This window comes from Marmota monax, unplaced genomic scaffold (genome assembly GCF_021218885.2).
Source record: "Marmota monax isolate L192 unplaced genomic scaffold, Marmota_monax_Labrador192_F-V1.1 WCK01_AAM20220418_F8-fsc00041, whole genome shotgun sequence".
Lineage (NCBI taxonomy): Eukaryota > Metazoa > Chordata > Mammalia > Rodentia > Sciuridae > Marmota > Marmota monax.
In genome coordinates this window covers 15,184,142-15,205,141 of record NW_026695238.1, presented here as the reverse complement: position 1 = coordinate 15,205,141, position 21,000 = coordinate 15,184,142, and the positions used below count along the sequence as shown (strand labels likewise).

The 21,000-nt window shown below is 51.4% G+C and overlaps 1 protein-coding gene across 1 annotated transcript in view; it reads right to left on the bottom strand.

Moving 5' to 3' along the window:
• The window catches only part of Inpp5d (inositol polyphosphate-5-phosphatase D), a 109,532-nt gene that overhangs the window by 73,766 nt on the left and 14,766 nt on the right, over nt 1–21,000 (bottom strand). Inside the window, exon 2 of the mRNA XM_046439562.2 lies at nt 18,894–18,957. Coding sequence (XP_046295518.1) covers nt 18,894–18,957 — 64 coding nt within the window. The remainder of the gene's footprint in view (nt 1–18,893; nt 18,958–21,000) is intronic.

Sequence of the window (21,000 nt, the reverse complement as noted above, 5' to 3'; positions counted from 1 at the left end):
GAGGAGCGTCAGCAAAGTCCTGATGTTCATATGATTCCTGCTTTCTCCCTCCTCCCTTCCTCTCTGCCTCCCTTTTCCTTCTTTCCGTCCTTCCTTCCTTCCTTTGTGATGCTGAGGATCCACCCGGGGCCTTGGGCATGATATGCAACTGCTCTACCACTGAGCAGGGCCCCCAGCCACTGGATCTGTGGTTTCTAATCACAAGTGGATCCTTACCTAGAAGGCAGTGGTTTGCTACCGGGTTCCCTTAGGATCCCTTTGCCAGCTCTGTGCTCCCCTTCCCCACTTCTGGGGCTGTCCTTGGTAAGTGCAACCACCTCGCTCCTCTGGAGATCCAGGAAAGCCAGGGAAGTTCTGTGTTCCTTGTTCCTAACCACGGTAGCCGTTATGGTTTAGATATGAGATGTTCCCTGAAGCTCACTGTGAAGTTTCAGAGGTGAAATGATTAGATTACGAGAGGCATAACCTCATCAGTGGACGGATCCCTGATATGCATTAACCAGGTGGTAAGCACCTGGTTAGGTGAGCAGGTGGTGTATCTGGAGGAGGAGGGTCACAGGGGGCGTGTCTTTGGAGTCTATATTTTGTCCCTGGTGAGCAGAGGGGTTCTCTCCTCTTCCTGAGCCGCTTTCCTCCTCCACACCCTTCTGCCACGATGTTCTGATTTACCTCAGGCCCAGACCAATGGAGTTGGCCGTCTATGGACAGAGACCTCTGAAACTGTAAGTGCCTAGTAAACTCTTCCTCCTTTAAAATTGTTCTTGACAGGTTTTTTGTCAAGAACAAGTGATGAAAAAGTTGACCAAAAACAGTCAGGTGCCTAAGTGTGTGCAGAAGCCCACCTCCAGGCCTGCCTACCGGCCGAAACCTCAAGTGCAGTTTACACTCCAGAGCTTCCTATGGGATCCGGCTGGGGTAGGGCCTCAGCTGAACTGGGCCCTCAGTGGCTTCTCCCCTTCCCCATCATGTGCCTCCCACTCCTCACTGGCTTCTACTGAGAGTCCTGCAGAGAATGGCTGGTAGCCAAGCTCTGGGTCTGCTTCTAAGGGAACTTGACCTATGGTGGTCAACCCTCCGAATCAGTCCTTGAAGCTGTCTACCTTGAGCTCTCCCTCGGCAGCTCTCCCAGGGATTCACCCCCACGTTCTCAATCCACCAGAAAAGATTCTGGACTCTCTCTCACTTTGGGGGGGAGCTTCTCCCTCCCCCATGCTGACCGTCCCTGAGGACCACACCATCCCTCCCTGGCCTGCCCTGGGCCCCCACCCCATGGGCTCCCAGCACGCTCAGCACTCCTCATCTTTGCCGTTTGTTTGCTCAGGTCAGGTCAAAATCCTACTCCTTAGCTGGACCTTATCCCGTGAGCGGGATTCCGGGTGCCCTATGCGAAGCTGGGCACACTTGGAGATTTTGTCAGTCAGGTGACGAAATGACCACGTGTTTTCCTCAGTGCTGAGAATGGATATTTTGAGTACCAAGCCTTATTTATTCTTCTGTTAGTCCTCACATTTCACAGATGGGCAACGGAGGCTCAGAAGGGCAAATGGCAGAGCCAGGACCTGAGCCCAGGTCTCTGGTCCCCTACTCCACGTTCCTGGACTATAAAAGGTTGTGGTTCTCCATTCACTTCCTGTGGGTTCCGCTGCCTTAGGTACAAGGCAGGGCCCCCTTGAACCCCATCCATAGGACCTTATTTCCTGATGGATATGTTGAAAAACCTTCCTTCCTTCAACGTCTGTGCTGTATAAATAATCCCAGGAGCTGGGCGCAGTGGTGCACGCCTGCACTCCCAATGGCTTGGGAGGCCGGAGGATCACAAATTCAAAGCCAGCCTCAGCAACTCAGCAAGGCCCTAAGCAACTCAGGGAGACCCTGTCTCTAAATAAAACATAAAATGGGCTGGGGTTGGGGCTCAGTGGTTAAGCACCCCTGGGTTCAATTCTGGTACCTAAAACGAAAAAAGATTCCCAGGAGTATGGACAGCGCAGTGATTCTGGAGAACAACTGGGTACGATGCAGGCTGGGGAGCCGCTCAGTGAGCTGACAGCCCAGACAGGAGCTCCCTGTGAACCTCAGGCCCTCAGGAGAACCGGGGAGGCTGGCGCCCTCAGGGAACTGCTAAGGCGCCCTGGCCACTGGGGACCCAGGCCAGGAGAGGAAAGCCTCATCCAGGGAGGAAGAGCGACCTGGACGAGAGCTCAGCCGTGGCGCTGAGGGTCCTGGGGAAGAGCAAGGAGGAGGGACTGAGACACCTGAGGGCAGAGCAAGGAAGCTGTGGCTGTCACAAGGGGTAGGAAGGGTCATCCTGCAGGGCACAGTTCTGGGAGCTTCATGTGCCTCCCGGCCAGGACTCTAGATCAAATCACTAAAAGGGAGGCCGAGAGACAGAGCAAGTGGAGCTCCAGGCGCCGCAGAGTTCTCTAGAACAAACCGAGGCGGGTAAGTGGGTTTTCGTGTTTATGTGCATAGTAGGAGGCCAGTGTGTGTTTGCTGACCCCACAGATAGATCGTTTTTTCCATCTGATGGAGATCATGGCTTAGTTGCTTGTGGAGGGCCCTCGGGTGATGTGGAACAAGCTGGAGTGAGGTGGTAGGGAAAGGTGGGGACTGTGGCACATCAGAGAAAAGCCCCCCTTAACAGAGAGAAGGTTCCACTCAGCTCCAGTCATCACATGGGGTAAAGTAGCCTAAGGTGAGCAGACCTTTATATTTTCAAGGGATGCTGAAGAATCGAGATTTTCATGTAAAACTTCTCTATTTTAAGAAAACCTTTTACTGGGCACAGTAGCATATGCCTATAATCCCAGCAACTCGGGAGGCTGAGGCAGGAGGATCACGAGTTCAAAGCTGGCCTCAGCAACTTAGCAAGGCTCTAAGTAACTTAGTGAGACCCTGTCTCTAAATAACTTATTAAAAAAGGCTGGGGATGTGGTTCAGTGGGTAAGCATCCTGGGTTCAATCCCTGACGCAACAAAAGAAAAAAAGGAAAGAAAAAAAAATAAACCCTTTTAACAGGTTCAAAATTTTTAAGAATCACTAAATCAACATAGATGCTACCAGTTTGTGATCATTATTCTAATACATGCAACTTTTTGCAGGGTGGGGTAGGAGGGGATTGAACTCAGGGGCACTTGACCACTGAGCCACATCCCCAGACCTATTTTGTATTTTCACTGAGAGACAGGGACTCACTGAGTTGCTTGGCGCCTAAACTGCTGAGGCTGGCTTTGAACTCGCGATCCTCCTGTCTCAGCCTCCCAAGCTGCTGGGATTACAGGCCTGCACCACCATGGCCAGCTACATGTAGCCCTGATGGAGCAGCAGATCTATCCCTCACTTACCCCATCGATTCAGACTAGGACCCAGGAGGTGGGTTTAGCCACGTCTGGCTCCCACCAAGCTGGGAGGCTCTGGGACATGCTGGTGACAGAAGCAGGATGGACTAGAGAGGAGCACAGGCGGCGAGGACAGCAGAGCTCTAGCGTGAGGTAAGAGCAGGGCCTGGCCCCTCCATGCTCACCCCAGGGAGGATGCCTGCAGAGAGGGTCAGTTGGAAGCCCTCCAGCAAGGAGAGGTGCCAGGTAGAGGGCAAGCTGAGGAGGGGCTGCGGGGGCAGGGTGGGAGGGGCTTGAGGAATGCCTGTAGTAAAGGAGACGGTGTGGCCAGAAGGAACCTCAGGGCCACCTGCCCGCTGTTCCAATAGCCCAGGATTCCATGTGTCCCCCCAGGGGTAGAACCGGGCATTACCAGGAGGGAGATTTCTTCCCTATTGGAGGAAACGTTTGGATTTGCCCAGGTCACCATGCAGGAGTTCTGGGTTTCTGGCCCTGACCACTCGCCCAGCGTTTTGCCTCACCCACATGGAAGCCTGGAATGTGGCTCACACCTGCCCGCTTCCCATCCCCTCTGCTCTTCCTGGCTGGGCACCCTCTGGCCTACACCCATCCCTCGGCACCACTGTCTCACTCCATTCCTCTGACGTGCATCTTCCCCTGGAGTAGAAACCTTCTCAAGAGGGCCCAGGCAGTGCAAAGAAAATCAGAACAACTCCTTCCCCCAAAAAAGTTATGTGGAAAGTAATAAATAAGCCCGCTGCAGTGTGCACAGAAGACTGCGGGCCTGGAGGACCCAAAGAGTGAATTAGAAAACTTTTTTTGTTGTTGTTTTGAACTGGAAATTGAACCCAGGGTGCTCTTCCACTGAGCTGCATCTCCAGCCCTACTTATTTTTTATCTTAAGACAAGGTCTTGCTAAGTTGCTGAGACTGACCTTGAATTTACAATCTTTTTGCCTCAGCCTCCCAAGTTACTGGGATAATAGGTGTGCACCACTGCACCTGGCCAAATTGAAAAACTCTTAATACTAGTGAGAGAATTCAGAAAGATAGTCAAGACCCCGTGGAAACCATAATTTTCCTACAGCCCTGCAAAACCTAGTCAAAAAAGGTTATGGAAAAGACCGATAATTTGTAAAAGTAACTAAAACTGTATCACAGCAAATATCAGAGCCAGTAGGAGAACTGAATGGAGAAAGCATAGATAAAGCATAAATCAGACGTGAGAAAATCTGAACAAGTGGAAAGAGAGGCCACGGTCTCACATATAAGGTCTCCGTGTGTTTTCATGTTTGTTTTTGGTGCTGTGGATGGAACCCAGGGCTTTGTACTTGCTAAGGACATGCTGTACCACCGAACTCCGCCCTCGGCCCCCAGAGTTCTTAGGATATAGGTCATCTTCAAATTAATCTATAAATTCAATAAAATTACATGAAATTCCAGCTGGAATTTTCAGGAAAGTTGACAAGCTGATTGTAAAATCCACCTTGGAAAGAAAATGCTTGGAAACCAAGGAATAAAGAGAACAATAAATGGTAACTTAGTGCCATGTAGGAAAATAAATGAAGACACGTAATTGAACATGACGCAAGGATAGACTTCAAGCTATGGGACAGAAGGAGGAGTTCAAAATCAGGTTGGGACACTGTGGGCAATTAGCATATGACATGAAGGCATTGTCAATCAATGGGAAAGGAGAGACTCTAATATGTTGTTTGCTCTTCGTTTGGAGGATGGAGTTACACTCCCTACTGTATAACAAATGTAGACATAAACCTAAAAACATGTTATAAGAGTGCTAGAAAATAAAAACGATATTTTTCCCTGAATAAATAATTTGAGTTGGCTCACAGATCCGAGAATTCATAAATGAAAATATCTGCCCACCCTAAGTTTTTAAATGTTCATGTCAAAATGGACCACTCCAAAAACAAACAAACAAACAAAAACCAGAATGGCCAGTTGGGAGAAAATATCTACAAAATTGTTAGTCAAAGAAAAACTAATTTACTGAACACATAAAGAGTTCTTTTTTATCAGAAAGATTTTTAAGAAGGAAAAATATTGATTCACAAGAAAAGAAATATCAGTGGTGAATGCATGAATGAACATAGGCTTATTGTCATTTTTTTTTTGTACTAGAGATTGAACACAAGGTGTTTAACCACTGAGCCACATCCCCAGCCCTTTTTATTTTTTATTTTGAGACAGAGTCTTGCTAAGTTGCTGAAGCTGGCTTTGAACTCAGGATCCTCCTGTCTCAGCCTCCAAAGTTGCTAGGATCATAGGCGTGTGCTACCACGCCCGGCTTATTGTCATTTCTAATGAGGGAAATGCAAACTAAATATTGAGATTGCATATTTCACCCATTGTTTGATGAAACACAGACACTGATAACATCCAGTGTCAATGGAGGGGGGGCTTGGTGTGTGCCAAGAGAATTCAGGTGAGGGGGTCACTTGGGCAAGGTGATTGATCCGAATCCACAATAAAAATATACATTCCTTCAACCTTGGTTTATTTCCTCTTGGAGAAAATATACTTGTGCACAGAGGGACATACAGACCTTGCTTATGGTAGCATTTGTCTTTTGTAGCAATAATAACAACAAAAAGGAAAGATCTACAGGTCTGTCCATCATTGCTATACCTCAATCAAAGAGCACAAAGGTGTGCAAAGTGACTTCAGTAGATCTCAAACAGAGTGCTAAGGGGAGAAAGCAAATTGCAGAGCAAAATGTACAGTACAATCCCATTTCTAAATCCAAAATGAAACAGACTGCACCTTCGCATAGGCTCCTGTCTCCAGTAAGTGCATAGAAAATGGAAAATGTCCAAGGTTGGCAGTTTAGGAGAAGAGGGTGTGGGGAGGCCGAGGACAGGGTTATGTTCTGTGGTCTCTGTGTTTCTGTTTTGTTGAAATGCTTTTTAAGAGTATATTCATATTTCACTTAGGTGGAAAAGCAAGCAAAGATTGAATTAAGTTAAAAATACAGAAAAACACTAAAGAAAAAAAAAAAAAGAACAACTATAAATAAGACCTGCTGCCCCTTGATGCCTGGGGGCCCTCAGCCCTGAGCCTGGACTGGAAAAGTACCTGTGAGGCTGTAAGCAGCAGATTAAAAAAAAAATCACAGGCTGGGGCTGGGGCTCAGTAGTAGAGCACTGCCTAGCAGGTGTAAGGCCCTGGGTTGGATCCTCAGCACTGCATATGAATAAATAGAATAAAGGCCCATTGAACCTTAAAAACAAAATCACCCCACCTCCCAGTTTTTGCCTTGGAGGGTCTGAATTCAACACACATACTTTTCGTGGGTAGAGGGTAGGGGGAATAAAAGGTGTAGTCAATAACAGATATATATATATATATATATATATATATATATATATAGAGAGAGAGAGAGAGAGAGAGAGATACTGGGGATTCAACTCAGGGGAACTCAACCACTGAGCCATACTCCCAGCCCTGTTTTGTATTTTATTTAGAGACAGGGTCTCACTGAGTTACTAAGTGCCTTGCCATTGCTGAGGCTGGCTTTGAACTTGATTTCCTCCTGCCTCAGCCTCCTGAGCCACTGGGATTAGAGGCCTGCACCATTGCACCCAGTTAAAAGATAACTTTTAAAAACAGTTTTAAAATTATATGGGTATGAGGTTTTGTTTTGGGGTGATGGGTGCGGATGTGGTGAATGTACCAACCACCTTAGAACTGTTAACATTCTGTGTTTTTTTTTTTTTTTTTTGTCTGTTTGTTTTTGCTTTTTGGTATCAGGAATTAAGCCCAGAGGCGCTTGAACACTAAGCTTGACCACTCCAGCCATTTTACTTTTTACTCTGAGACAGGTTTTTGCTAAGTTGCTTAGGGTCTCGCTAAATTGCTGAGGCTGGTTTTGAACTTGCGATCCTCCTGCCTCAGCCTCCGGAGCCACAGAGATTACAGGTGTACGCCAACATGCCTGGCTACTTTCTGAGTTTCGTGGCACTTAGCAAATGGTTGATTATGTGAATCTCACCTCGACTGAAGACAAAACAACCATGGAGAAAACCTCCTTGGCTGCCGGCCGCTTGCGGAGGAGGGTCCAGACTCCCCGGCCCAGGGCCAGTCCTTCCAGCCGAGCGGACTTTCTCTTTTCCGCTGAGCTCTGCTGGGATTCCCTTTTGGAACTTCGAGAGTTTTGTGACCTTAACCCTCTGTTGTTGGAGATAATCCCATTTCCTGTACTATTAATTTTCTAATAATAACATGAAGTGAAATGAAAAAAAATTATTTTGAAGGTTATATCTTGGCCACAGCTTAAAAAATTAACTAAAACAGTACCAATATGTAGACATTGGGAAGGAAAAGCCCTTTTCTTATTGGTAACCCCCAGCAGCCGGCAAACCCCATCCTAGCCCCAGGGACAGTGGTTCCTGGGTGTTGTAGGGCTTCGGATTCTTACATGTGTGCAATTCCAGGCAGATAATGGGTCCCTAAACAGAACCAAAGCTCTCCCACGACCCCGCCCTGCAGCGTCTAATCTGTCCCCCTCACACCGGGCTCTGCTTTCGCTTTTAAAACAGTGGCCTGGTTTTCCCCAGGCAGACCACACTGGTGTCTCACCCGTCAGGCTGCTTGCCAGCCTCCGCGAGGCGAGGTTGTTGGCTAGGGTCCTTCTCAGTGCCCTATGCGAAGTCAAGCTGCAACTGGGTGTCCTTGTACGTTTCTTTGCCCCTGCCATGGGATGGACAGATTCCTGGAGGGGCGCCTCCCTCGCCCAGGTCAGGCCCTGTGAAGCAGAGACTTTGCTCGGATCTGCACACCTCCTGTCTTGTGGGACTGGCTGCCACTGTGCTCACCCCACACCGTCTTCAGGCTTCAACGTTCACAAAGACCCGGGTCATCTTCAAAGCCGGCTGATCCGCAGGCTGGGCCCTGGTTCTCACAAGCCTCTATGTGACACTGAGGCTGCTGGACCACACTGCAAGTAACAAAGCTCTAGAGCAGTGCTGTCCAGCGGAAATATAATGTGAGCCTTATTTGATTTAAAATGTAGTTCTAGAAGCCACATTCAATAAAAGTGTTTCAAAACTTGAACTCAGCGGGGTGCAGTGGCACACACCTGTAATCCCAGTGACTTGGGAGGCTCTGGCAGGAGGATCGCAAGTCCGAGGCCAGCCTCAGCAACTTAGCGAGGCCCTAAGCAACTTAGCAAGACCCTGTCTCAAAGTGAAAAATAAAAATGGCTGGAGATGTGACTCAGTGGTAAAGTTCTTCTGGGTTCAATTCCCAGTAGGAAAAGAAAGAAAAAAACCCGAAAAAGTTAAACTCCATATATCCAAAATATTAGAATTTCAATATGTCATAAAAATTATGAGATGGTTTACGTTTCTTCTCTCTCCTTACCCACCCCCTGTTGGTGCAGTTCTTTGAAATCCAGTGTGTATTTTATACTAGCCACATGACCAGTGCTCAGCAGCCGCACGGATGACCAGCTCTTGAGAATCCTGTGGTCTAACCAGGGAGGGGATTTGGGAACCTGCCTTCCTCAGACTGAAGGGAGCATCACCGGCTGTTGGGATAGGAGGGGAGGGGTTGCTCAGGAGGCACTAACAACAGCACCTTCTTCGGCAAAGGGTGGGTGTCCTGCAGCTGTTACCAGAAGGGCAGGAGAAAGTTAGAGCTTGAGCCCAATTCTGGGTGTCCTGAAGACTCAAGCAGTGGCTGCTATTATTATATTGTTATAATAATCCAAATTATAGATTAATCTAAAAGCCCCAAACGCTTCAAAATCTAAAATGTTTTCAGTGCCAACAAGATGCCACAAGTGGGAAATTCCACCCCTGACCTCATGTGATGGGTCCCAGTCAAAACACAGATGCTCACAAAGTAGTAGACAAAATTACCTACAGGCTACGTGTTTAAGGTGTATGTGAAACCCAAATGAATTCTGTTTAGACTTGGGTCCTGTCCCCAAGATATTCCACTGTGTGCATGCAGGCATCCCAGAAAGGGGGGAATGGGAATCCTAAGTCCCAACCACTCTGGTCCCAAGCATTTTGGATCAGGGATATTCAATCTGTACTTATCTGTTCCCAGGCAACATTTCCAAGGCCATCACAGAGACTCACAGCAAGCTGAAACTGGACAGATGGTCCTAGCTGACCAGGCCTCACGTTATTAGTGCCCAATTTTCGCAACTCTTTCCTCCCCCAAATGTCAGAGAACCATCAACCTTTAAAGAACGCCTCAGTGAGCGCTCAGTGTGCTCAAGGTCTTTAGCCCTATTTTTAAGAGGCCAAATGTGTTACGGATTCTAAAGTTAGATTTTAGAGAAACATATTTACATTGATGGTTTCCCAAGAAGGGAAGCTCATCTCCGTGTCTGGGGATTTTACTTCTGTGTCGGGTTTTCGATTTGAATTGCCTCATCTCTGCTTGCTCCTTTTCTGAGAGAAAGGGAGATGACACATAGTGAACATGACCTTCTGCCAAGGGATTGTGGCCCAAAGCCCCTGCCAGGAGCAGGAGAGAGGTGGTGAGGCTGGGTGCCCGAGGGGAGGAGAGGGGAGGGCAAGTCAGTGGTCGCAGGGCTGTGGGGAGCAGAACCGGACTTGGATGGGAAGTCTCCACTGCTGTTAGCCTGTGTTGATTCTCTTCCGCTCCTTCTGTGAAACCATGTTCATTCTGGGGTCAAGATGATTTCACCCCAACCCTCCATCACCCAGCAGGAGTCTGGTGGACCCGTTAGGCTCCAGACGAGGGACGAAGCTGACAGGGGGAGTCGGCTGGGGGACGCAGCTGGGAGGTACCTCTGGGTCCCTGGGAGCAGAGAGGGTGGGGCGGGGCTCCGTGGTCAGGCTCAGTCCGTCTCAAGATGGAAGAGAGTGTGGGCAGTGGGTGAGAAAGGGAGGCCGCAGCCTTTGGTTCTCCTCCACCTCAGAATTCAACATTTGCCTTTAAAACGGCCATTTTCCTCTGCCCCGTGCAATCAGGGAAGTTCATCTCCTTTAACTGTTTCCATTTCCCCTTTCCCTCTCACCCCAAGCCAAGGTCCTGTGTTGAGACAGCTGGGCAGGGGGTGGGGTTGCGGGTGTCACTCTGTGGTTACGGCACTTGCCTTGCATGTGGGAGCCACAGGTTCCAGTCCTACTGTTACCATGAAAAAAAAAAAAAAAAGGACCCTGCTCAGTTTACACTCTCCCCCTTCAAGAATTTAGCTGAATCTTTTGCCCTCTTTGGATCTTCATGGCAGCAGTACTGACGGCTGCGCTAACTGCTGTGTTTCAGAAGCCTGGTCCCAGAGTTCCGGGAAAGCCAGCACCCTCCACCTCCCCATTGCTGGGCGCCCAGGAGGCCTATTTTCATCCTTCATTACACAACCCTGGGATGCTCTTCTTCTCGGCTTGCTTCTTTTCGTTTTGACCAACATTCGAGGTACCCTTCTGGAAGACACAGAAGTGACAGCTGGAGGTGACCCAGGAGAGATCAGCCTGGGGGACCCCTGAGAGGAGAAGCCGCAGGCCTGGGGCGGCTCTGTTAGTGCTGCTGCTCAGCCCCCTGCTCCGCCTGCCCTACTTCATCCCAGCGCGGGCAGCACCCGCTGTAGCCCACCACTGCAGCGCAGAGGATGAGCCAGGCTCCCGGCCAGACGCAGGGGCAGAGGGGACCCTCACCACGTTCTCACAGAGAGAGACAGACAGGGCCGACTACCACCCGCATGCCAAGGTATGGGAGCAGGAGTTGAAGAAGGGCTTGGGGAGTGCGCCTGCCAGGTGGCGGGGCCCCTGATCATCTGGAAAATTGCTTGACACAGGTTTCCACGAGGAGGGGACTGTGTCTCTGAGGTTGAGCTTGTGTTCCTGGTTCCCATTCATACTGCTTGCTGACTGACTGACTGACTGACTGAATGAATGGGCTGCAGGAGTCTCTAAGCTGGGCCTGACCTCTACACACTGAGCCTTAACCTCACTAGCTTAAAATTAAGTAGGCTCGTCTTGGGCCTGTAGAAGGACAATGGCTCAGACTCCGGAAAGTCTCAGCAGGATCCCTAACTGGGGCCACCGTGGTGGCTCTCTGAAGCAAAGGCCAGTAGCCAGAGAGACTTAGGGAGACGCTTGCCTTCCAGCCTGGACCCAGGCTGCCAGGTGCCTCCATGGCTGAAGGCCGGGTGAAGGAAGAAAGGTGCCCAGCAGGTCTGCAGCAGTAGCAGCCCAGGGGAGCCTTTTAAAAACCGGGACTAGTAATGATCCCCTCCCGGGAGGACAGAGTGTGCCCAAGAGCCAGCTCCTGGTAAGGGTTCAACAAGTGGTAGCTGTGGAGAAAGGGACAGGAGGCAGGGTGTGGCCCGTCCTCCGTGTCCGCGGCTCTCGCTGTCGTCAGTGGCCCAGCCTGCCTTGCCCCTGCCTGTCTTCCCAGCCTTCAGAGCAGAGATGGTGCGGGCTCAGTGAGTGGCACAGGCAGGAGTTAGGGACCCCTCTTGGCTCCTGGGCCAGGGCCAGGGCCAGGCGGGACCCCGGACACTTGGCCTCTGAGGACATTTTGTCCTCAAGTCCCAGCACTTTCTCCTTCCCCGGGGCCTGGGGTCCCCACCTGGTCCTAAGGCAGGGAGGGACAGCCTTTGGTTGGACTGGACTGGCCGCGGGGGTTCTCTCCGAGTGCCCCGTCAGGCAGTGACAGTGCTTTATGTGAACCGCCTTTGAGTCCTCAAAACCTCCATGGGAGAGAAGAGCTGCAGTTGTCCCTCTATTTCTGACAAAAACAGAGGCTCAGGAGAGTCAGTAGCGCCCCCGAGGGAACTAGAATAATGACTTAGACCCGAGGAAGGGCCTTCTCCCAAAACGCAGCTTCGGGAAGCATCCGGCAACCTCTCTGGATGTCCGAAGCCCAGGCTGTTAGGACCAGGAGTGAAACCAAAGAAGAGCGGGAGAAGCGGGGAGAGAGGACAGGGCCAGTTAAGCAGGGGGCCAGCCCCGTCTGCTGTTTTCCCAGAGGAAATGGACCAAGGCATGGATATAACCTGGTGGGAGCAGTGGACACTGTGCAGGAGCCAGTGTGACAATGCTGACCAGAGCAGGGTAAAGCCTGTGAAGTGGAGAGGCCTGCTGCTCCTCCGTCTTCCTCAGGGGCCCGCCGGATGGGTCCCCAGGGTAGAGATCTATTGCGCACTGGCCGTGGGCCAGAACAGGTGCAGGACAGACAGTGAATAAACCAAGTGATAAAGATACTAAGGCAGAGAGTTGCAAGTGCCCCAAGGAAGATGAAGAGAGGAAAGGGATACGGAGCAGCAGGTGCCGGCGATTCCCATGCAGGGGTGGAGCAAGGCTGCTCAGAGGGCGGGGTGTTTCCTTAGAGGGAAGGCCCTTCTGTGGGGTGCAAGCTTGCACTTGCGAAGGTTAGACCTAGAACTTGGTCTCAAGGCAAAGCTAGGGCGAGAAGCTAAATCATTCTGCAACAAGCAGGAAATCCAGATGCCTCCCCAGGGCACAGAGATTGCTGAAATATTGGTTGGTTTTTGTTCCATTTCTGGTTAGAGTTGGAGAAAAGGATATTGAGTCCAAGGATATTTGACACAAAGATAGACTTTAAGAATGTCTGGGGTGGGGAGGAGCACATCCTGGCAACACGGTATCAGCCAGGATGAAGAAGAGGGGAGACCAGGGGCTACTTGTGTCACAGAAACCTGACATCAACTTAAAATTGACACCTTCTGTTTTGAAATCCCCCAGGGTAGTCCAGACCTTTGCTGTGTTAGGGTGCTTTCAGCTGCAGGTAACAGAAAACCCTAATTCAACTACCTGAACAGACAGGAATGAACAGTCTCACTAAACAGGAGGTCTAGAGGCAGGCAGCTCCCAGGCAGGTTGATTCTGTTCAACTAATTCAATGGCATCACTGAGGACCCAGGTTCACTTCATCTTTCTGCTCTGCCATCTGCATGCTGGCCTCACTTTCCAGCAGCCTCTCCTCATGGTTGCAAGACGGCAGCAGCAGCTCCAATTGTCATATCCTGTGACAACTTCCAAAGGTAGATAGAGACCATTTCATCCTTATGGACAAGGAGACAGACAAGTAGACCTGTATCAGAAGCCCCATCGACCACTCCCCTTCGTGTCTCATTGGTTACAACTGCATTCTGTTCACTAGCTTAAACCCATCGGTCACATGATACACGTTATCCCCAGCTCTGTGCTGTTCGGGGCCACAGCAACAACCAAAGAAATAGGCCCACCATCTAGGGCAAGGTGGCTCAGAAGGCTCTGGAACAGGGAGAAGCAGGAACAAGACGGCAGGGGGATGGGGAGAAAAAAGGAGATGGTCACTGGGAAGTAGAGGGGACAAAAATCTCCAGACTTCTCTAAAACACTCAGGAAAGGACCACATATCCTGCAGCCACACGAGGGAACGGCGGAGTCTGCATGTCACAAAGGCATGTGTGCTCAGAAGGTCAGAAAATGAGAGCAGACGAGACAAGGTGGGACACAAGCTCACTCAGAGACCAAACAGAAGAAAAGCCTTTTGAGTCAAAGAAAGCTCTGAATTTGCCCAGTGAGTCAGCGGAGCCCAATCCCGGCCTTGGCAACAGGAGGAAAATGACGGGATGGAAAAGAAAAGAATTCCCACCAGCTTCAAAGCAGAAAAAGACAAAACTGCTTCCCTCTAGCGGAGCCAGTTCAAGGCCTCAGTTGGCCGTGGGACTCAGTCCTACTGAGTTCCCAAAGGCCGCAGCAGGAGGCCTCTATAGAACGTGGAGCGATGCTGGCCCAGAGAGTCTCACATCCATCAAGTCCCCCTTGGAGCATGAAGGCAGCTGCAAGAGGCTCTAGGATACTCAGAGGCTCACAAAGCAGAACTGTCTGTTTTCTGTTGTAGGAAAAAAGTATAAAGTAGGCACCTAGAAAGTGGCAGTCATGACGTAGAGGGACCCTCTGCCTGTGACCTTGTGGGCCTTCTCTGAGCCTCTCAGCTCACCTCCTTGTGCAACCTCAGGAAGTGTGTGGACGAGCCACATCCTTTGCCTGGCGGCTCAGACGGAATCTTTACTTCACGGGGTGACCACTCAGAACAATAACTGCTGCCACCCGCTTCCTGAGCATAATAACAATGGCTCAAGTGCACCTCGGGACCCCGGGGGAGCGGCTTGCTGTTCTGTTTCCCTCTCCAAAAGCCAGGCTTTTGACCACCACCACCACCGGGAACTGGAATCATGAGTCTCCTCTTTACAGCTCGGACTGCTGCAGCCCCTGGGTTTTTCTTCTAAATAGGGAAAGAATCCTGTGGATGGACAATAGTCTATGAGCTTGATCATTTCAAATGCCCCTTTTCTTCTACAGGTGCATGAAACCTGCAGGTGCTCCTGCCTGGAATTCAACCTCCCCTCAGGACCCTGGATGCAATCTCAGCCTCAAAAGCAGAAGTTCACAGAGATCTTCCACGTGATGGGGGTCACGGGCAGGCTTTATCTTCTGCTGTGTTCTTCTTGGCAGCAAGGGCTGGCAGGGTGCAGGGTGGAGCCTCAGGCCCCGCGGGCTTCAGTTGCCGAGCAGCTTGGACAGCTGTGCTTGTAACACTTTTGAAGGCCGCTCTGAGCCTGTGGGCTCTCTCAGCCATGCTGCAGCTTGGGACTGCTCCTCCCGCCTCAAACTCACAGGGAGCAGCGTCACTTTGAAGGCAGTGGCAGCCTAGCAGCCACTCTGGAGTCAGGAACCCAGCCCGTGCCACTTCCCCAGGGGGAGAGTCACTTCCCTTCCCAGCCCGGGAGAGGGTTCGGGCTCTCTCGGGTGTGGGAAACGGGGGCCTGAGGGGCTGAGCCGTCCTGCCTGGCCCTTGCCTCGTGCAGTGCTCAGAGAGCTGCCCAGGCCTGGGGATGTGGCATAGGCCCCCGTCCAGAAGGTTCTCCAGGTCTGAGGGCCCCCGCAGGGGTAGAAGAGCTGCTTCACAGTTCCACAGCCACTGAAGCCTGGGGGTCCACAGCCCAGAGAGCAGAGCCAAGGGAGGGCTTCAGGGAACTCACCCCTTCCCCCAGTGGCACTGCCTAGAATCTTCTAGGTCACCTGTCCCCCTCCCCTGGCAGCCAGCCCTGCTGTCTCTTCCCCCCACCCACCTGGCCGGCGGCTCCCTTCGCTCCCCGGCTTTCCCCCTCCTTCCCTTCCCTGTCTTCTTTCCTTCCCCTGCTCTCACCTGGCGGCAGGTGGAACTGACTCGTGGGTGTTGGAGGCTGCTGCTGCTGCCCTCTCTTCCCAGTAATAAGGCAGCAGCTCCAGGGCAGCCCATGCCCCGGGGGCGGGTGTGTCACCTCCTCCTCTCCCAGAATCCACAGCACCTGGCACAGGTGGGGCAGGTTGACATTCCTACTTACAGTGGCAGAAGCAAAGCCACATGGCTGGAAATCTGGATTGCAGCCAGTCCCCGGCTAGGGAGGGAGGTCTGCTGCCCTAGGTGCTGGCCGGCTCCCATCGGGGCAAGTATCACTCCCACCTGGGAAGGAAAAGGACCCAGCATTGACAGGCCACAGGCCCTGCCTCCTCACCCTCCGGGTGGAGTCCTGGCCTGTCCTTGCCCTTGCCCAGGGGATTCCAGCCCTCAGCCAGGCTTAGGAGCACATCCTGAGCTGCATAAAGAAGGCTTTTCTTTTGGAGGGGGGATATGCAGATCTGGTGTGAGCCCCAATTCTGAGACATTCACATTTACACAAGGGGGTTGGGTGAGGTTCTGGTCTGTATCCTTCCCGTCTCTGACTTTTGTGAGTCCGTGGAAGCTGGAGTGAAGGAAGGATCCCAGAGAGCTGGGGTCACACCCCACCCTGATGTAGGGCCACCGTGGGCCATGAGGGGTAGCCTGCCTTCAGCTGTAGCTCTGCAAAGAAGGCAGATGGAGTGTGTCTTTGGTTTTTGACAAAAAGGAGCCCCCCCCACCCGCCTGCTGCATGGGAAGAGCTGAGGCAGCGGAGGCTTCGGGCCTTCCCTAGGAAAGGTCTCAGGTCAGTGGCTGCTTCTTTGGGCAGCCTCACATTCTGGTGGCACCAAACAGACTGAGGTGTAAGGAATGAGTTATTTAGAAACTGTGGCTAAGCTCAGGAAAGAGCGCGAGGGTTTACCTCAATATGAAAAGAGGAACTTGAGTTAGAACTTGCAGTGCTCAAGGACGGCCGAGGGCGTCTCGGGGGGCCTCAGGCTTGGCTTACGGGGGCAGGGTCACTCCTCAGAGGACATGTGTCATTTATTTCAGGAGGTGTGTTTTTATAGGAAGGTGCAGTCTTTAAGGTGGAAACTTCTTCAGACTACCTAGGCACCGGGTTCCTTAGTTACTTGGTGCTGGCTACCTAAGAGGTCACAGGCAAGGGGTAGATTTCTCCAGCAGGCCCACGTGCCTTCTGTGAAAACTGCCTGCCCATTGCCCTGATGAGGTGGCCTTAGGGAGCCAGGCCCTGTCCCCAAGATTCTGTCCCCATCTTCCAATGGTAGGCAGACACCTGCTCCCAGACAGCCAAGTCCTTCACAGGCTCATGGCCCAGGAAGGGAATCCTTGGGGCTGAGCCAGTCAGACTCCCAGGGGACCAGGAACTGAAAGGGAGCCTGCCGGAGGGGAGGAGCAAACCCACAGAGATGAGCTGAGTCACAGAGGTGGAACCTGGACAGGGCCCGTGTCCTCTGGCCCCGAGCTGAAGGCCTTCTGAGTGGCCTTCTTGCTGTGCACGTCTCCACCCAGGCCACAGCCCGGCGCACGCCTTAGCCAAGTGAGTCTGTTTCTTACGACCCCAAGGCCTGGTGAGGCTCCGGGTTTCAAAGCCGAAGCAGGACTCGTGACGATTCACAGCGTCACAGGAAGCACCAGAGCAGGAATGTGAGGAATCAGGGGCACAGCCTCCAGACGGAGTCTGTGTCAGAAGCCCTGGTACCAACCCTGCTCGAGAAGCCACAGAGTCACGTCTTTCCCAGTCATACGTAAAGTTTTCTTCACTTTGAAGGAATAGAGTAAACCACAAGGGGAAAAAGATCAAAGGCGCTGACCGACTTTTAACTTAAGAGAGCTGCGTCCTCTCAGGAAACCACCCAGGAAGGATGCCAACCTTCTGGCGAAGTTCACGGGTCCCCGACTCAAACAGTGTGGTAGACCATGAGGCCCACTGCCTGCCCCAAGCAGGCTCCCTTGGGCCAGCCACACCCCGGGCACCCTGGCAGGTGAGGGGCACGCATCGGAGACAAAGGTTCCAAGTACCCGAAAGGACAGTCCCACCCTCGGCCTGCTGACACATGCTCCTGGTGACTTCCACCAAGGACGAGCCGGAGACCTTCCAGTGGCATGGTGTCCTCACCAGTCCCAAGGTGGGGACACACACGCGGCAATGACCAAGGAGCGCAGTGCTCAGCCTGACTCCATCGGGGAGAGCGCTTCTGCTTGAGCCACACCTGCCCGTCTGTGAGGCCCGGCAGCGAGCAGACCCTGCCTCCCAGAAGGCAGCTCTGTGTCCCCCAGGGCTGTTTCCAACCCCTTAGGGTCCCACCCTCTGGACTAAGCGGCTGGTTGAGGTGATTCCTTTGGTCCCCATAATCAGTCACCCTGAGAGGCCTGCTCCCCGAATCTTCCCCTCCCTCTTGACACATTTCTGGGTCTCTTTGCCCCAGGGACCTGCTATTCTCTGGCCCTTGAGTGCAGCTCTGTGTCTACACTGCGTCCTGAAAGGGGAATCATCCCCTGGAGTTTAGAACCAGCAGTTGTGCCCTACCTCTCCCCCTCCCCCTCGCCCCCTCCCACTTCTGCTTCCACTTTCTTTTCAAGGAACCTCCTCCAGACCCTCGTCTGGGCCTGCGGCTCTGCTCTGGCATGGCTGTGTGCTGCTGGTTGCTGGGCCTCTTACCATGGTCCCTGAGGACTTGCACACCCCCACCCCACCCCCACTGAGGTCACTGAGACCGTTGCCTCCTTCTTTCTTCTCACCCCCATGTTCTCTTGATGCAGCCAGATAAAAATAACTTCCCTGACTTCCACAGCACTCCGTTATCACACACTGCGGTCGAACAAAGCCTCCACTGTTACCCCACAAACTGTGCTTAGGGTTGTCTCCCCACACTTCCCGGGTGGATGGGTGCAGTTGATTTTTCTTTGTAAAATTCAGCTGAAAGTTTGGAGCACCAGCCTTCCCGTGGCAACAGCAGGTGCCACGAGCATCGGTGTTGAGCAGCAGAGCGCTCGCAACAGCACTCCTCGAGGGCTGCGACGTGTGACTCTTGCAGGCTTCTTGCAAGTGCACCCCAGTCCCCCCTTCCCAGACCATCTCCGCTCATTCCTTTGAGAGGACTAAAGAAAACCAGGAAAACTTTTCCTGTGTTTCTGGGCGTCCCCTTTCCCTCAGGTACTTCTCACCCTCTTGCACACAACTAACCTCTGGCATGCCTGCTCTGTCGCATCTCAGAGCAGGGTCACCTTTACTGCTAAGCCACCCATGTGCTTTGGAGGAGGACAGGCTCAGCTAGGCCCTTACATACTCGGGGCATGGGCTTTCTTCTTCCTCTTCCTCTTCTCTCTTTCTCTGCCAGTATAGGCTCAAGTCAGGTCTAGATTTCCAGATTCACAAGGGACTTACCTGAACGGTGAATTTGTCATCGTCATTGGGCAGAATTCTGTAAGTGTAAACACAGTTCCGATACCTGAAATAGATCAAAGACTTCATTAGAACCCAAGCAGGAAAATCCAGTTTCCTAGTCACTGAACTCCCTGATGGAGGTTGAAGAGTCTGCCCACAAAGTCTCCAAACTTTAGGGCCAAGAGTCCTCTGAGCTGGTGACAAACTCTGACACCGAGCAGTCATGAATGGACACTTGCTCACCCCCACAACATACAAGGAGCATCTGGGAAGGGCGAGGGGGTCGTTTGGGCACGGACACACGGTTAACTTCCATGCTGACAGCTATGGGGTCAATCTGAAGGTGTGCACTATCTGGAAGGGCCGCCCCAACCTCTTAGCTGCCATGCTGACCATGAGAATGGAGCAAGAGGGGTGTCTGAAGAAGAACTAAGACTCCCAGGGGGTGGAGCAAGGTGGGGTCAAAGTGAATGGGTCTCAGGCAGGCAGCAGGGGACCATGAGGGACAAAGCCATGTTCTCTTAGTGTCAACCTCTCCCCTGGCTAACCCTCTCCCCCTTCCCTGGACACTCTGCCCCATGGTTTTCTTTTCCTAGAGGTTGGTCACCGTCCCTTCAGAGACCCAGATTTGCCCCAGCAGCTGGGGGATGAAACTTAAGGTTGTATGGGGCTGGGGATGTGGCTCAAGCGGTAGCGCGCTTGCCTGGCATGCGTGCGGCCCGGGTTCGATCCCCAGCACCACATACAAACAAAGATGTTGTGTCTGCCGAAAACTAAAAAATAAATATTAAAAAATTCTCTCTCTCTCTTAAAAAAAAAGAAAAAAGAAAAAAAAAAGAAACTTAAGGTTGTTTCTGAGTACCGAACACCCCAGACTCCCTTCTCTTTCTAGAAAGTCCACCTTCTTTGGCTCAGGGGGGAGGGGGAAGAGAAGGTACTTTTTACTTTCCTGGAAATTTTGAGTAGAAGGGGGAGTTAGTTCTAGCTCAAGTGCCCTGTTAGAGGGGCACATGGTGGGTGGTCCCTAACCTAAAGGAGCCTGGCAGCCATGATGGCCACAGGAGTCCATTGACCCTTGGCCGAGCCCGGCAGTCTACTGGAGGTTGGGGGAATGCCATTGCTATCTGGACTCTTCCTTGAAGCCACTGGTCTATTCCCTCTCCCAACAAAATCTCTCCCCATTTCTCCCACTGGGGCTCTTGGAACTTTGAAAATTTGCTATGCTTGCAGATCCCTTAAGCAGGGGCCAGTCTCTGCCAAGAAGGCAATGCTTCCTTGTAGAAGTTTCACTTAGTCCCTCCTGTGGGCCACACACTCCACCAAACATTTACATATATTATTATTTAACTTGATTGTATCTTAGTTGAAAAAAAGCATACAGAAAGAAACGGAATGAAAAATACATCTCCTCCCCAATCCCATGAGATCCATTTCTTGGATTTACTACTCCTGTTTGTAAAATGTTCCAGAACTCTTAAACATGCACACAAGCTTATATGTACATATCTTTAAAAGATGCATATAAAATCATACTATATATGTTCTTCTGAAATTTGCTTTTTTACCAAAAGAAAAAAATATCTTAGAGGTCTTCTCATGTGAGCTAAGAGAGAGAGAAATGGGTTTTTATCCTTCTTATCATGTTCCACCACGTGGATATGTGGCTATGTGTTTGGCCAGACCCTGGTGATAGATAGGTAGTTATTTCTAGATTTTTGCTGTTATAAATAAAACTGCAGTGAACATCTCTACCCCTCCATCTTTGTGTACCTGGGTGAACACATCATTTTAGTTTCCTCATCAGTTAGATGGAGATGACAATAACACAACATGTACCTGTTGCTGTGTAGATTGGACAAGCTCATGTGTGGAGAGCACTCAGAACAGTACCTGGCCAGGCTGAGCACAGCATGATGGATGCTTATTAGTGCTTGTTGTTAAATCACTAGGAGGAGACTGCTGGGCTAAAGGACATGGGCACTTTATGTTTTGACAGAGGCTACCTACTATCTTCCAATGCACTTGGTATTATTTTTTTCTCTTACTAACCGGATTTGAAAGTGTCTGTGTCCCCACACCCTGCCAACTGACTGTTATCAGACTTCTA